Raw genomic sequence first — 13,831 nt, forward strand, 5'->3', positions numbered from 1 at the left:
CAGGTCGCTCAGACTTATGTGCAATGCTGGGGAGGAGCCCGTGGTACATGTAGGTACCAGTGACATAGGGGAAGGTGGGAGAGAGGTCCTGGAGGCCAAATGTAGGCAAGAGATTAAACTCTGGAATCTCCCTGGTAACATTCTCTGAAATGCTTCCAGATCCACGCACAGGGCCAGTTCAACAGAACTGTGGGGTCTCAGTGCATGGATGAGAGGATGGTGTAGGGCGGTGGGGTTTAGTGTTATTAGGAACTGGGGAACCTTTTAGGAAAGAAGGAGTCTGTATAGGAAGGATGGACTCCACCTAAACCAAACCGGAACCAGACTGCTAGCAAGAAAATTCAAAAGGTCAGAGGCATTTTTAAACTAAGAGCGGAGGGAAAGCTGACAGGTGCAGAGGAGCACATGGTTTGGACAGACATTCCTTAGGGGAGGATTTATTAAAGGGGATACTCTTTGGCCTAGTAAAGAGGAGAGGATGGAACTTGATAAAGTACAGGGAGGAATTGAAGAGAAACAGTCAAATGAAAAAAAGGCCCATTCAATTCCATCACATGAAGGCAGACAACTCAAAAGTGACAGATGTAATAAGTGCTTGTATACAAATGCAAGAAGACTAAATACTAAGATGGGTGAACCTGAGTGCCTTGTATTAAACAAGGCCTGGCAGAAACTTGGTGGAACACGTATAATCAATGGGACGCGGTAATAGCAGGGTATAAATTATACAGGAATGACAGTCGGTTGTGCTGGTGGGGCACTATATGTGAAAGAAAGTTTAGAATCAAACGAAATAAAAATCTTAAATGAATCCACATGTTCCATAGAATCTCCATGGATAGTAATTCCAGGCTCTAATAAGAATATAACAGTAGGGATCTATTATCGACCACCTGACCAGGACAGTGACAGTGACGATGAAACGCTAAGGGAGCTTAGAGAGGCTATTGAAATAAAGAACTCAATAGTAGTGGGGGATTTCAGTTATCTCCATAGTGACTGGGTACATGTCACCTCAGGACGAAATGCAGAGACAAAATTTCTCGATACTTTAAATGACTGCTTGGACACTTTTCAAAGACACCATAATAGAGGCTCAACTTAAATGAATACCCCAAATTAAAAAACAGAGTAAAAGAACTAAAAAAGAGCCACCGTGGCTTAACAACCATGTAAAAGAAGCAGTGAGAGATAAAAAGGCATATTTTAAAAAGTGGAAGTCAAATCCTAGTGAGGTAAATAGAAAGGAGCATAAACACTGCCAAATTAAATGTGAAAATGTAATAAGAAAAGCCAAAAAGGAGTTGGAAGAACAGCTAGCCAAAAACTCAAAAGGTAATTGTCACGGAGTCCCCGGGCGATGCTCTGGAACTGCTCCCTACGAAGCCAGGCCGGACTCTGGGGAAGTCTCCGTTCTGTGAGCAGCCTGTCTTCAGGGCAAGAAGCTCACACAGCTTCCACCTTCCTGGGGCTGACCTCGAAGCATTAAGCATCCCTTGCCCCTCCGTGTGCTTCCCACAGCGAGTCCACCCAGGTGGGGTCCTGGGGAAGCCAGAGGGTCCTGCACCCCAACTCCGCAGTCAGACGTGACTCTCAGCCAGCCAGTAAAACAGAGGTTTATTAGACAACAGGAACACGGTCTAACACAGACCTTGTAGGTACAGAGAACAGGACCCCTCAGCCGGGTCCATTTTGGGGAGCAATGAGCCAGACAATCCCATCTGCCCTTCACTTCTCATCCCCAGCCAGCTCCAAACCGAAACTCTCCCCAGCCCCCCCTCCTCTGGGCTTTGTCCCTTTTCCAGGCCAAAAGGGCACCTGATTTCTTTGTTCTCCAACCCTTTAGCTCTCACCTTGCAGTGGGGAAGGGCCCAGGCCATCATCTGCCAGGAGACAGAGTATCGGCCATTTATGTACCCTGGCCCTTTGCTCTGCAACAATTACACCCTCTTATCCCACCCCCTAGAGACTTAAGAAATGCCTAGGGGAAACTGAGGCACCCCTACAGTATTCAGAGGAAACATTAAGAACAGTCCCACTTCGTCCCAGTAATAACAAAATGTTTTTTAAGTACATCAGAAGCAGGAAGCCTGCTAAACAACCAGTGGGGCCCCTGGACGATCGAGATACAAAAGGAGCACTTAAAGACGATAAAGTCATCGCAGAGAAACTAAATGAATTCTTTGCTTCAGTCTTCATGGCTGAGGATGTGAAGGAGATTCCCAAACCTGAGCTGTCTTTTGTAGGTGACAAATCTGAGGAATTGTCACAGATTGAAGTGTCGTTAGAGGAGGTTTTGGAATTAATTGAGAAACTTAACAGTAACAAGTCACCAGGACCAGATGGCATTCACCCAAGAGTTCCGAAAGAACTCAAATGTGAAATTGCAGAACTATTAACTATGGTTTGTAACCTGTCCTTTAAATTAGCTTCTGTACCCAATGACTGGAAGATAGCTAATGTCACGCCAATATTTAAGAAGGACTCTAGGGGTGATCCCAGCAATGACAGACCGGTAAGTCTAACATCAGTACTGGGCAAATTAGTTGAAACAACAGAAAAGAATAAAATTGTCAAACACATAGAAGAACATGAATTGTTGCGCAAAAGTCAACATGGTTTCTGCAAAGGGAAATCATGTCTTACTAATCTATTCGAGTTCTTTTGAGGGGTCAACAAACATGTGGACAAGGGAGATCCAGTGGACATAGTGTACTTAGATTTCCAGAAAGCCTTTGACAAGGTCCCTCACCAAAGGCTCTTACATAAATTAAGTTGTCATGGGATAAGAGGGAAAAACCTTTCATAGATTGAGAACTGGTTAAAAGACAGGGAACAAAGTGTAGGAATAAATGGTAAAATTTCAGAATGGAGAGGGGTAACTAGTGGTGTTCCCCAAGGGTCAGTCCGAGGACCAATCCTATTCAACTTATTCATAAATGATCTGGAGAAGGGGGTAAACAGTGAGGTGGCAAGGTTTGCAGACGATACTAAACTGCTCAAGATAGTTAAGGCCAAAGCAGACTGTGAAGAACTTCAGAAAGATCTCACAAAACTAAGTGATTGGGCAACAAAATGGCAAAGGAAATTTAATGTGGATAAATGTAAAATAATGCACATTGGAAAAAATAACCCCAACTATACATACAATATGATGGGAGCTAATTTAGCTACAACTAATCGGGAGAAAGATCTTGGAGTCATCGTGGATAGTTCTCTGAATACGTCCATGCAGTGTGCAGCAGCAGTCAAAAAAGCAAATGGGATGTTAGGAATAATTAAAAAAGGGATAGAGAATAAGACAGAGAATATCTTATTGCCCTTATATAAATCCATGATACGCCCACATCTTGAATAGTGTATACAGATGTGGTCCCCTCATCTCAAAAAAGATATACTGGCATTAGAAAAGTTCAGAAAAGGGCAACTAAAATGATGAGGGGGTTGGAACGGGTCCCATATGAGGAGAGATTAAAGAGGCTAGGACTTTTCAGGTTGGAAAAGAGGAGGCGAAGGGGGGATATGATAGTGGTCTATAAAATCATGAGTGGTGTGGAGAAAGTGAATAGGGAAAAGTTATTTACTTGTTCCCATAATATAAGAACTAGGGGCCACCAAATGAAATTAGTGGGCAGCAGGTTTAAACCAAATAAAAGGAAGTTCTTCTTCACTCAGCACACATTCAACCTGTGGAACTCCTTGCCTGAGGAGGTTGTGAAGGCTAGGACTATAACAGGGTTTAAAAGAGAACTGGATAAATTCATGGAGGTTAAGTCCATTAATGGCTGTTAGCCAGGATGGGGAAGGAATGGTGTCCCTAGCCTCTGTTTGTCAGAGGGTGGAGATGGATGGCAGGAGAGAGATCACTTGATCATTACTTGTTCTGTTCGCTCCCTCTGGGGCACCTGGCATTGGCCACTGTCGGTAGACAGGATACTGGGCTGGATGGACCTTTGGTCTGACCCAGTCTGGCCGTTCTTATGGGAGAGGCACTATATGTGAAAGAAAGCATGGAGTCAAGTTAGTAAAAATCTTAAATGAATCTAACAGTACTATAGAATCTCTATGGATAGTAATTCCATGCTTGAATAATAAGAACGTAGCTGTAGGGATCTATTACTGACCACCTGACCAGGTTGGTGAGAGTGACTATGAAATGCTCAGGGAGATTAGAGAGGCTATAAAAATAGAAAACTCAATAATAATGAGGGATTTCAACTGTCCCCATACTGACTTGGGAAATGCGACCTCAGGACAGGATGCTGAGATAAAGTTTCTAGACACATGAAATGGCTGCTCCTTGGAGCAGCTAGCCCAGGAACCCACAAGGGGAGAGGCCGCTCTTGTGGAGCACAGGATCTGGTCCAAAAGATGACTACAGCTGAACTACTTGGTGATAGTGACCATAATGTAATTAAATTTAACATCCCTGGGGGGTGGGGGGAGGGGAAACACCACAGCAGCCCACCATGGTAGCATTTAGTTTCAGAAAAGAGAACTACAAAAAAATGAGGAAGCGAGTAAAACAGAAATTAAAAGGCACGGTCCCAAAAGTGAAATCCCTGCAAGCTGCATAGAAACGTTTTAAAAAAACAACATAATAAAGGCTCAAATTAAATGTATCCCCCTACTTAAAAAAGTATGAATAAAAACCAAAAAAGTGCCACCGTGGCTAAACAACAGAGTAGAGGCAAAAAGGCATCCTTTAAAAGTTGGAAGTCAAATCCCAGCGGGGAAGATAAAAAGGCGCATGAACCCTGGCAAGTTAAGTGTGAAGGCTACTTAGGCCGGCCAAAAAAGAATGTGAAGAGCAACTAACAAAAGACAAAAAACTAATAGCAGGTTTTTTTTAACAACATCAGAAGCAGGAAGCTGCCAAACAGCCAGTGGGGCCACTGGACGATCGAGGTGCCAAAGGAGCACTCAAGTGGGATAAGGCCATTGCAGAGAAGCTACACGAATTCTTTGCATCGGTCTTCACAGCTGAGGATGTGAGGGAGATTCCCACATTTGAGCCATTCCTTTTAGGTGTTAAATCTGAGAAACTGTCCCAGATTGAGGTGTCAGTGGAGGAGATTTTGGGAACAAATTGATAAACTAAACAGGAATAAGTCACCAGGACCAGATGGTATCACCCAAGAGTTCTGAAAGCACTCAAGTGTGAAATTGCAGAACTATTAACTGTGGTATATAACCTCTCATTTAAATCAGCTTTTGAACCAGATGACTGGAGCATAGTTAATGTGATGCCAATTTTTAAAAAAGGCTCCAGAGGCGATCCCAGCAATTACAGGCCAGTGAGCCAAACTTGAGTAGTAGGCAAATTGGTTGAAACTATAGTCACGAACAGAATTATCAGACACACACATGAACACGATTTGTTGGGGAAGAGTCAACATGTTTTTTGTAAAGGGAAATCCTGCCTCCCCAATCTACTAGAATTTTTTAAGGGGGTCAACAAGCATGTGGATGAGGGTGATCCAGCTCTTCAGCAAAGTAAGCTCTCATGGGATAAGAGGGAAGGTCCTCTCATGGATCAGCAGCTGGTTAAAAGACACGAAACAAAGAGTAGGAATAAATGGTCAGTTTTCAGAATGAAGAGAGGTAAATAGTGGTGTCCCCCAGGGACCTGTACTTGGCCCAGTCCTATTTAGCATATTCATAAGTGATCTGAAAAAAGGGATAAACAGTGAGGTGGCAAAATTTGCAGATGATATAAAAGCACTCAAGATAGTTAGGTCCCAGGCAGACTGCAAAGAGCTACAAAGGGATCTCACAAAACTGGGTGACTGGGCAACCAAATGGCAGATGAAATTCAGTGTTGATAAATGCAAAGTAATGCACATTGAAAAGCATCATCCCAACTATACATATACAATGATGGGGTCTAAATTAGCTGTTCCCAATCAAGAAAGATCTTGGAGTCATTGTGGAGAGTTCTCTGAAAACATCCACTTAGTGTGCAGCAACAGGTAAACAAGTGGAAAGAATGTTAGGAACCATTAGGAAAGAGTCAGATAATAAGACAGAATATATCATAATGGTACTATATAAATCCCTGGTACGCCCACATCTTGAATGCTGTATGCAGATCTGTTCACCCCATCTCAAAAAAGATATACGAGAACTGGAAAAGGTTCAGAAAAGGGCAACAAAAATGATTAGGGGTATGAAACAGATTCCATATGCAGAAAGATTAAAGACTGGGACTTTTCAGCTTGGAAAAGAGACGACTAAGGGGGGATATGATACAGGTCTGTAAAATCATGACTGGGGTGGAGAAGATGAATAAGGAAGTGTTATTAACCCCTTCTCATAACATACAAAACAGGGATCATCCGATGAAATTAAAAGGCAGCAGGTTTAAAACAAACCAAGGAAGTATTTCTTCACACAACACACAGTCAACCTGTGGAACTCATTGTCAGGGGACATTGTGAAGCCCAAAACTATAACTGGGTTAAAAAAAAATAGATAAATTCGTGGAGGACCAATGTCTGTTGACCAAGATGGTCAGGGATGCAACCCCACGGTCTGGGTGTCCCTAAACCTCTGATTGCCAGAAGCTGGGAATGGGCGACAGGGGATGGATCACTTGATGATTCCCTGTTCTGTTCATTCCCTCTGAAGCCTCTGGCCCCCACCACTGTTGGAAGACTGGAAACGGGGCTGCCTGGCCATTGGTCTGACCCAGTGTGGCCGTTTGTACTAAGCATAGTTACTTGGGACTGAAACCGATGGCTGTGTCGTGACGGTGACTGCCCCCCCGGGGAGGGGGGAGAAAGAGATGCTCTGGTGCGAGCCCACAACATGCAGGCCAGCTTGCACTTTACAGAGTCTGTGTGTCGGGAGCACAAGGCTCGCTGGGGAGCTGGCCCCATTGTGCTCAGCTGGAGGTATTCGAAACACCCTCCATGGGGAAGCTGAGTGTGTGGTGCATGAGGCCCGCTTGCAGGGGGTGGCGCGCTCCGCAATGAGCGCCTCGAGGCAGTGCCAAGCCGACGTGTGGGGCGTGGAGAGCACAGGGCGTGGGTGGCCGCCCGGGCCCCCTCCAGGCTGAGTACCTCACCATGCAGCCTGGTGCTGCAGGCAGATTTCAGCTGGTGCCCGTGGCGAAGGCAGAGCTGGCTGATGGCTCCCTCCCTGCCTTTCCACGCAGATCCCCCACACCGATTCCTTTGATGCAGACGTGATTCTGGAGGCCTGTCTCCTTGGCCCACTGGTACCGAAACTCTACGGCCTGGCTGCTTCTCACATGTTCCTAGGGGCCTTCCCTGAGGGTGCCGAGGAGGACGCGGAACGTCCGCTGATCAAGGTAAACACATGCCACCATGCCGGTGGGTCGGCTGAGTGCAGCCCTGTCCCTGCCAAGGGCCCACAGCTCTCCCACAGGGCTGGCGCCATGGCACAGATGGGCGCGGTGATGCATGGGCTTGTTGGAGCCATGCCAGGACTCCGGGAGCGCTCCTGTCTCCCAGGCCTGTGCTCCCAGCACCAGGCTGCGCTGTCTCCACTCTAAGTGGAGAGGTGACCTGCCCCAGTGCACTGAGCATGGGGCTACGCAGGAGCTGGGCGCCCCTGGGTCCTCAGAGCCTTCGGGGCCCCCTGGCTCTTTCCAGTCCCTGCCCCCCACTCTGCTTTTCTCACCACGATTCCTTTCCGGCTCTCTGACTGTGGGGGGCAGTGGCTGTGTCTGCCTCAGGCAGCGCAGCGGGGTGATGTCTTTGGAGCGGGGCAGTGGGGCTGCGGTTGTGGGGCCGGGCCGGTGTGTAGACGGCCGCGATTCAGTGTCTGGCAGTGCCAGTGGGGCCGGGTGCGTCAGGCAGGGGCTGGCTGGGGTGTCGTGGCCGGGCGAGCGCTGGCAGGGGTGTGTGTAGCAGCCGGTCACGGGATCAGGAATAGACTCTGCCGGCCACAGGCCCAGGGCCCCACAGCCCACCCCAGCCAGTCGCCCCGTTCTGGGCGGGTCGGACCCATCTCTGGCAGAGACCTGAGGGGCTGTCGCTTGGTTGCCCTCTGGGGTCTCCTGTGGGGCTGGTCGTGCCAAGAGTCCCATGGAATTAAAATATATTGGGGGGTGGTAGGAGTGAGGGGGGTGTGGGGGGGGGTGTGAGTGAGGGGAGGTAGGGTGTGAGGGTGACAGGTGGGGGGGTAGGGGAGTGAGAATGAGGGTGTGTGTGTGTGAGGGGGTACGGGTGTGAGGGTGAGGGGTGTGATGGTGAGGGGGGTAAGGGTGTGTGTGAGGGGGTAGGAGTGTGGGGGTAGGGGCGTGAGGATGAAGGGTCTGTGTGTGTGAGGGGGTAGGGATGTGTGTGTGAGGAGTGTGTGAGGGGGTGGGGTGTGAGGGGGTAAGGGTGTGAAGGTAGGAGTGTGTGAGGAGGTAGGGGTGTGAGTGTGAGGGGTGTGGGGGGGTAGGAGTGTGAGGGAGGTAGGGGTGTGTGTGAGGGGGTAAGGTTGTGAAGGTGAGGGGTGTGAGTGTGAGGGAGTAGGGTTGTGGGGGGGTAGAGGGGTGTGAGGGTTGTGTGTGGGGGAGGTAGGGGTGTGTGGGGAGTGGGGGTGTGAAGGTGAGGGGTGTGAGTATGAGGGGAGTAGGGGTATGTGGGTGTAGGAGTGTGAGGGTGAGTGTGTGAGGGGGTAGGAGTGTGAAGGTGAGGGGTGTGGGGGGGTAGGGGTGGGGGTAGCAGTGTGTGTGTGTGGAGGGGGTAGGGGTGTAATGGGTGTGTGTGGGGCTAGGGGTGTGAAGGCGAGGGATGTGAAGGTGAGGGGTCTGTGTGTGAGGGGGCAGGGATGTGAGGGGTGTGAGTGTGAGGTGTGTGTGTGGAGGGGTAGGGGTGTGAGGGGTGTGGGGAGTAGGGGTGTGAAGGTGAGGGGTGTGTGTGTGAGGGGTAGAGGTGTGAGTGTGAGGAGTGTGGGAGGTAGGGGTGTGAGTGTGAGGCGTGTGTACGTGAGGGGGTAGGGGTGTGGGGGTAGGGTTGTGTGGGGTGTGTGTGAGGGGGGTAGGGGTGTGTGGGGTGTGTGTGAGGGGGTAGGGGTGTGAGGGGTGTGGAGGGGTAAAGGTGTGTGGGGATGTGTGAGGGGGGTAGAGGTGTGTGGGGTGTGTGTGAGGGGGTAGGGGTGTGGGGGCTAGGGGTGTGAGGGGTCTGTGTGTGAGGGGGTAGGGGTGTGAAGGGTGTATGGGGGTAGGGGTGTGGGGGGTAGAGGTGTGAGTGTGAGGGGTGTGGGGGTGTGAGTGTGAGGCGTGTTTGTGTGAAGGGGTAGCAGTGTGGGGGGTAGGGGTGTGTGGGGTGTGTGTGAGGGGGTAGGGGTGTGAGGGCTGTGTGTGCGGGGGGTAGGGGTGTGTGGGGGGTAGGGGTGTGAAGGTGAGGGGTGTGGGGGGTAGGGGTGTGGGGATGTGTGAGGGGGGTAGGGGTGTGAGGGCTGTGTGTGCGTGAGGGGGTAGGGGTGTGCGGGGGGTAGGGGTGTGAAGGTGAGGGAGGGGGGTAGGGGTGTGAGGGCTGTGTGCGTGAGGGGGTAGGGGTGTGCGGGGGGGAGGGGTGTGAAGGTGAGGGAGGGGGGGGGAGGTCCGGTCCAAGCACCATCCCCGAGCAGGTGTCCCGTGGCTCCCCCGCTCTCTCTGCCCCCGTCTCCCCCTGGCCCCCCCGTGGCTGTGCTGTGGACACACAACCCGTCACGAGCCCCACTGCACAAAGCTGCAGCTGCTCCCCGGAGCGCGGGCGGTGCCGGGCGGTTTGGCCCCGTGGGCTCTGCGTGTCCCGCAGTGGAAGCTCCTGCCGGGTGCCTGGCGGTGGTGCACGAGGCAGCCGCACAGGTGCAGCGCGTGGGACCTGGGACGTGCACGGTGACAGCGAGCTCCTTCGTCCCCCAGGCTCCCGCGGCAGATGGGGTTTGCCGAGAGGACGCCCTGGAGCCTCCCGCAGGCCGGGGCTCACCTTTAGGGCTTCCGACCCCCAGCACCTCTCGAGGGCTGGAAGACTCCCTGCGCCGCACCTCGCTGGCAAGGATCCGGAGTCAGATATCCCAGGTAAGGGCTTGGGTCGACGCCGAGCAGGCTGGGGCAAGGCAGCAGGTCTGCTGCCGGATTTGATCTCGCCTCGGGCCTGGCTGGGGGTCGGGGGATACACCTGATCTCACCTCTGGGCTGGCTGGGGGAGGAGGTTCCAAAAAGAATGAGATATGTTCAGGGAGGATAGATCCATCAATGGCTATTAGCCAGGATGGGCAGGGACACAACCTGCTGTTCTGGGTGTCCCTAAACCTCTGACTGCCAGAAGCTGGGAGGGGATGACAGCGAATGATCCCGTGATAATGGCCCTGTTCTGTTCATTCCCTCGGAAGCACCTGGCACTGGCCGCTGGGCCTGCCGGGCTCGATGGACCATTGGTCTGACCTGGTGTGGCCCTTCTTTGATTCTTACGTTCTCTAGCCTCACAGCTGTTCGGCGGTGGGGGGGAGAGCGGCAGGACAGTCCATAAACCACAGGGAAAGAGAGGGACCAGTCCTGGGGTGACTGGCAAGTTATAGAGGAGAAGGGAGAATCTGGCTTGGGGGTACTGACTGGCTGGGAGGGGTCTGTCTTGGGGGGATTATTCTCCTTTACAAACTTGGCCTCCATGTGCCCACTGCCAGAGCCCTGCGTCAGGCCCCGCGGCTGCCCCGCAGGAGAGCAGCGCAGCCAGGCCCGTGTGCTGATCCCTGCCCTGGCGGAGGTGATAACGTGGCTCACAACGCAGCTCCCTTTGCTCCTGTCCCTTCCCCGCCAGGCGCTGGGCCCTGGCTGGGGGGTGCGTGGCCAGGCTGGGGAGTTTGCTGTGTCTCCCAGCCCGTTACTCGCCACGGGGCCGTGCCGGTGCTCAGCCTGGTCCCACCTGGTTGGAATGTCAGTTTGTTGCCTCCCAGGTCTCTGGGGAGGTTCCCGGGGGGAGTCGGTGCTCCGAAGCTGGAAGGTGTCGCCACGGACCCCAAACCCACCCGCCTCGCCCCTCTCCGCATGTCTGTCGGACAGCGACGTCCCAGAGACGCCCGAGTCCCTCCCTTCCTCTCACCCTGGTACTCGCCTCCCTAGGGAGCACCCTGGGCCGCTGACACCCGTAATGGAGCCCGTCTTTGGGGAACAGGCGTGGGGAGGCAGGCTGTGGGGCCGGGCCGGTGTGTAGACGGCCGCGATTCAGTGTCTGGCAGTGCCAGTGGGGCCGGGTGCGTCAGGCAGGGGCAGGCTGGGGTGTGGTGGCCGGGCGAGCGCTGGCAGGGGTGTGTGTAGCAGCCGGTCACGGTGTGACGATGTGACTCAGCAGGGAGGGGGGAGTGTTGACCTGGGAATGTGCCCTGGGGATGGGAGACCTGAGAACCTGTCACCTGAGCCAGGAGGGGGAGGGGGAGGTGACACCTCTGCCCAGGAATGTGGACGGAGGCTGCAGCAGGGAACCTGCTGGGTGAGTTTAGTTTCAGTTTGGGGCTGGGGAGAGGAACACAGGGAACCCCAGGGCTGGGGTCTAAGCTCCCTGCTCCCCCAGAAGGACGTGATTGAGGGGTCCTGGTTGTACCCACAAGCTCTGTTTTTGGACTGTGTTCCTGTTGTCCAATAAACCTTCTGTTTTACTGGCTGGCTGAGAGTCTCAGTGGATCCCAGGAAGAGGGGTGCAGGGCCTGGACTCCCCCACACTCCGTGACAACTGGTGGCAGCGGTGGGATCTACTGCACCCCGTGAACGGCGCTTCCTGCAGTAAGTGACTGGGGAGCAGTAAAACGAAGGGGAATTGACGGGGACCAGGCGTGCTGAAGATTCAGAGAGAGACGGTTTCGGGGGGCGGTTAACCCCTGGGAATGTGTGACCAGAGAGAAAGACTTTTGCAGTAACAGGGTCCCCCGGGGGATTGCAGCGAGCGGTCCCAGGGGCGGAGGAATCTGCAGCTCGACCCTGGCAAAGAGGTGGTGACCTCGAGAAGGACTGGCACACGAGGGGCTTTTCCTGGAAACCGTGGGAAGCTGCCCGGCCTGCGAGGGGCCAGCAGGGAGATGTACGCTAAACGCCTGAAGAGCGACCTGGTGGAGCTGTGCAGGCAGAGGGGGCTGCGCATCGGGAGGTCCACCAAGGAACAGCTGATTGCCCAGCTGGAGGAGAGGGATCGCTTGGATGACCCGATCCCTGTCCCTGAGGGAAGCCGCCCGGCAGACGCAGCGTGGGCCCTGGGGCCTGACCGGGCTGGGAGGGGTCAGACTGCTGCTGAGGACATCCCGAGACCCTTCCTACCTATGTCCGGGGGAGGGGTTGGGGGAAGCCCAGCGAATACCGAGGGCACCCTGACCCCGGCACCCAGCAGGGGATCCTCCCGGCGGAGCTCCCCATCCCTGGAGCAGAGGCGGCTGGAATGGGAGGGGGAGATGAAAATGAGGGAGCTGGAGGATCATGAAAAACAACGTCAACATGAGCAGGAGGAGAAGGAGAAACAACGTCAACATGAGCGTCAGGAGAAGGAGAGGGAGCGTCAGGAGAAGGAGAAACAAAGACAGCATGAACTGGAGCTGGCCAGGCTGAGGAGCAGTGGGGCCCCGGCTGCGGCTGCGGTGAGTGCGGGGGGACCCAAGACTGCAAGGAGCTTTGATAAGTGCTTCCTGGCCCAGCGGAAGGAGGGGGAGGACATAGATAGCTTCCTGACGGCCTTTGAGAATGCCTGTGAGCTGCACAGGGTTGACCCTGCAGACAGGCTCCAGTTTCTCACCCCCTTACTGGACCCCAAAGCCGTGGAGGTGTACAGCCGAATGACAGGGGCAGAGGCAGGGGACTATGAACTGTTCAAGCAGGCCCTGCTCCGTGAGTTTGGGCTGACCCCCGAGATGTACCGGAGAAGGTTCCGGAGTCAGCGTAAAACGCCTGAGGTCACCTACCTACAACTGGTCAACCGGATGCAGGGGTATGCCCGCAAGTGGACAGCTGGGGCCCGAGCTAAAGAGGACCTGCTGGACCTAATCGTACTGGAGCAGCTGTATGATCAGTGCCCGTCCGACCTGAGGCTGTGGTTGGTGGACAAAAAGCTCGAGAACCCCCAGCACGCAGGGCAGCTGGCCGACGAGTTTGTGAACAGTCGGTCAGGGGGTAGCCGGGAGGAGTCCCAAAAGAACAGGCCCCCCCCGATGCAGAGAGAGAGTCACCAGGGGGCCTCCCAGCGGGGAAATAGGGAGAACCCCCTCCCACGGGGAACGCCTGGCGTCGGGCCCCTCCGACCCGCTCAAGGGGACCAACGTGACCTGAGCTGCTATCACTGTGGCCAGAGAGGCCACGTACGGTCCCAGTGCCCCGGGCTCAGGGACAAACTGAGCAGACCCAACCTACCCAGGGTTAACTGGGTAGGGACTCAGCTGGATGAGGGGCAGACGACCCAGGAAAGGGGGCCTACCAGTTTACCACCTGCCCCGGAGGGAAGAGTACCCCAGGCCAGCTCCACCAGAGGGCTGGAGGCTCTGGACTCAGGGTGCTCGGTTTACAGGGTGGGCGCGGGGCTGTCCCTCCGGAGAGAGTGCCTTGTTCCCCTGGAGGTGGATGGGAGGAAGGTCAATGGATACTGGGATACGGGCGTGGAGGTGACGCTGGCCCGGCCCGAGGTGGTGGCCCCAGATCGGGTGGTGCCCAACACCTATCTGACCCTGACAGGGGTGGGCGGGACCCCATTTAAGGTGCCCGTGGCAAGGGTACACCTGAAATGGGGGGCCAAGGAGGGCCGCAAGGATGTGGGGGTACACCACCATTTGCCCACTGAAGTTTTGATGGGGGGAGACCTAGAGGACTGGCCAAGCACGCCCCAGGCTGCCCTGGTTGTGACCCGTAGCCAGAGCCGGC

The 13,831-nt window shown here is 54.0% G+C and overlaps 1 protein-coding gene across 1 annotated transcript in view; it reads left to right on the plus strand.

The window, feature by feature from the left end:
* WDR97 (WD repeat domain 97) overlaps positions 1–13,831 on the plus strand; it is a 71,848-nt gene that overhangs the window by 20,757 nt on the left and 37,260 nt on the right. The window contains 2 exon segments of the mRNA XM_073335044.1: positions 7,160–7,315; positions 9,866–10,021. Coding sequence (XP_073191145.1) covers positions 7,160–7,315; positions 9,866–10,021 — 312 coding nt within the window.

Source organism: Lepidochelys kempii, chromosome 2 (assembly GCF_965140265.1).
Source record: "Lepidochelys kempii isolate rLepKem1 chromosome 2, rLepKem1.hap2, whole genome shotgun sequence".
In the NCBI taxonomy this organism is placed as follows: Eukaryota; Metazoa; Chordata; order Testudines; family Cheloniidae; genus Lepidochelys; species Lepidochelys kempii.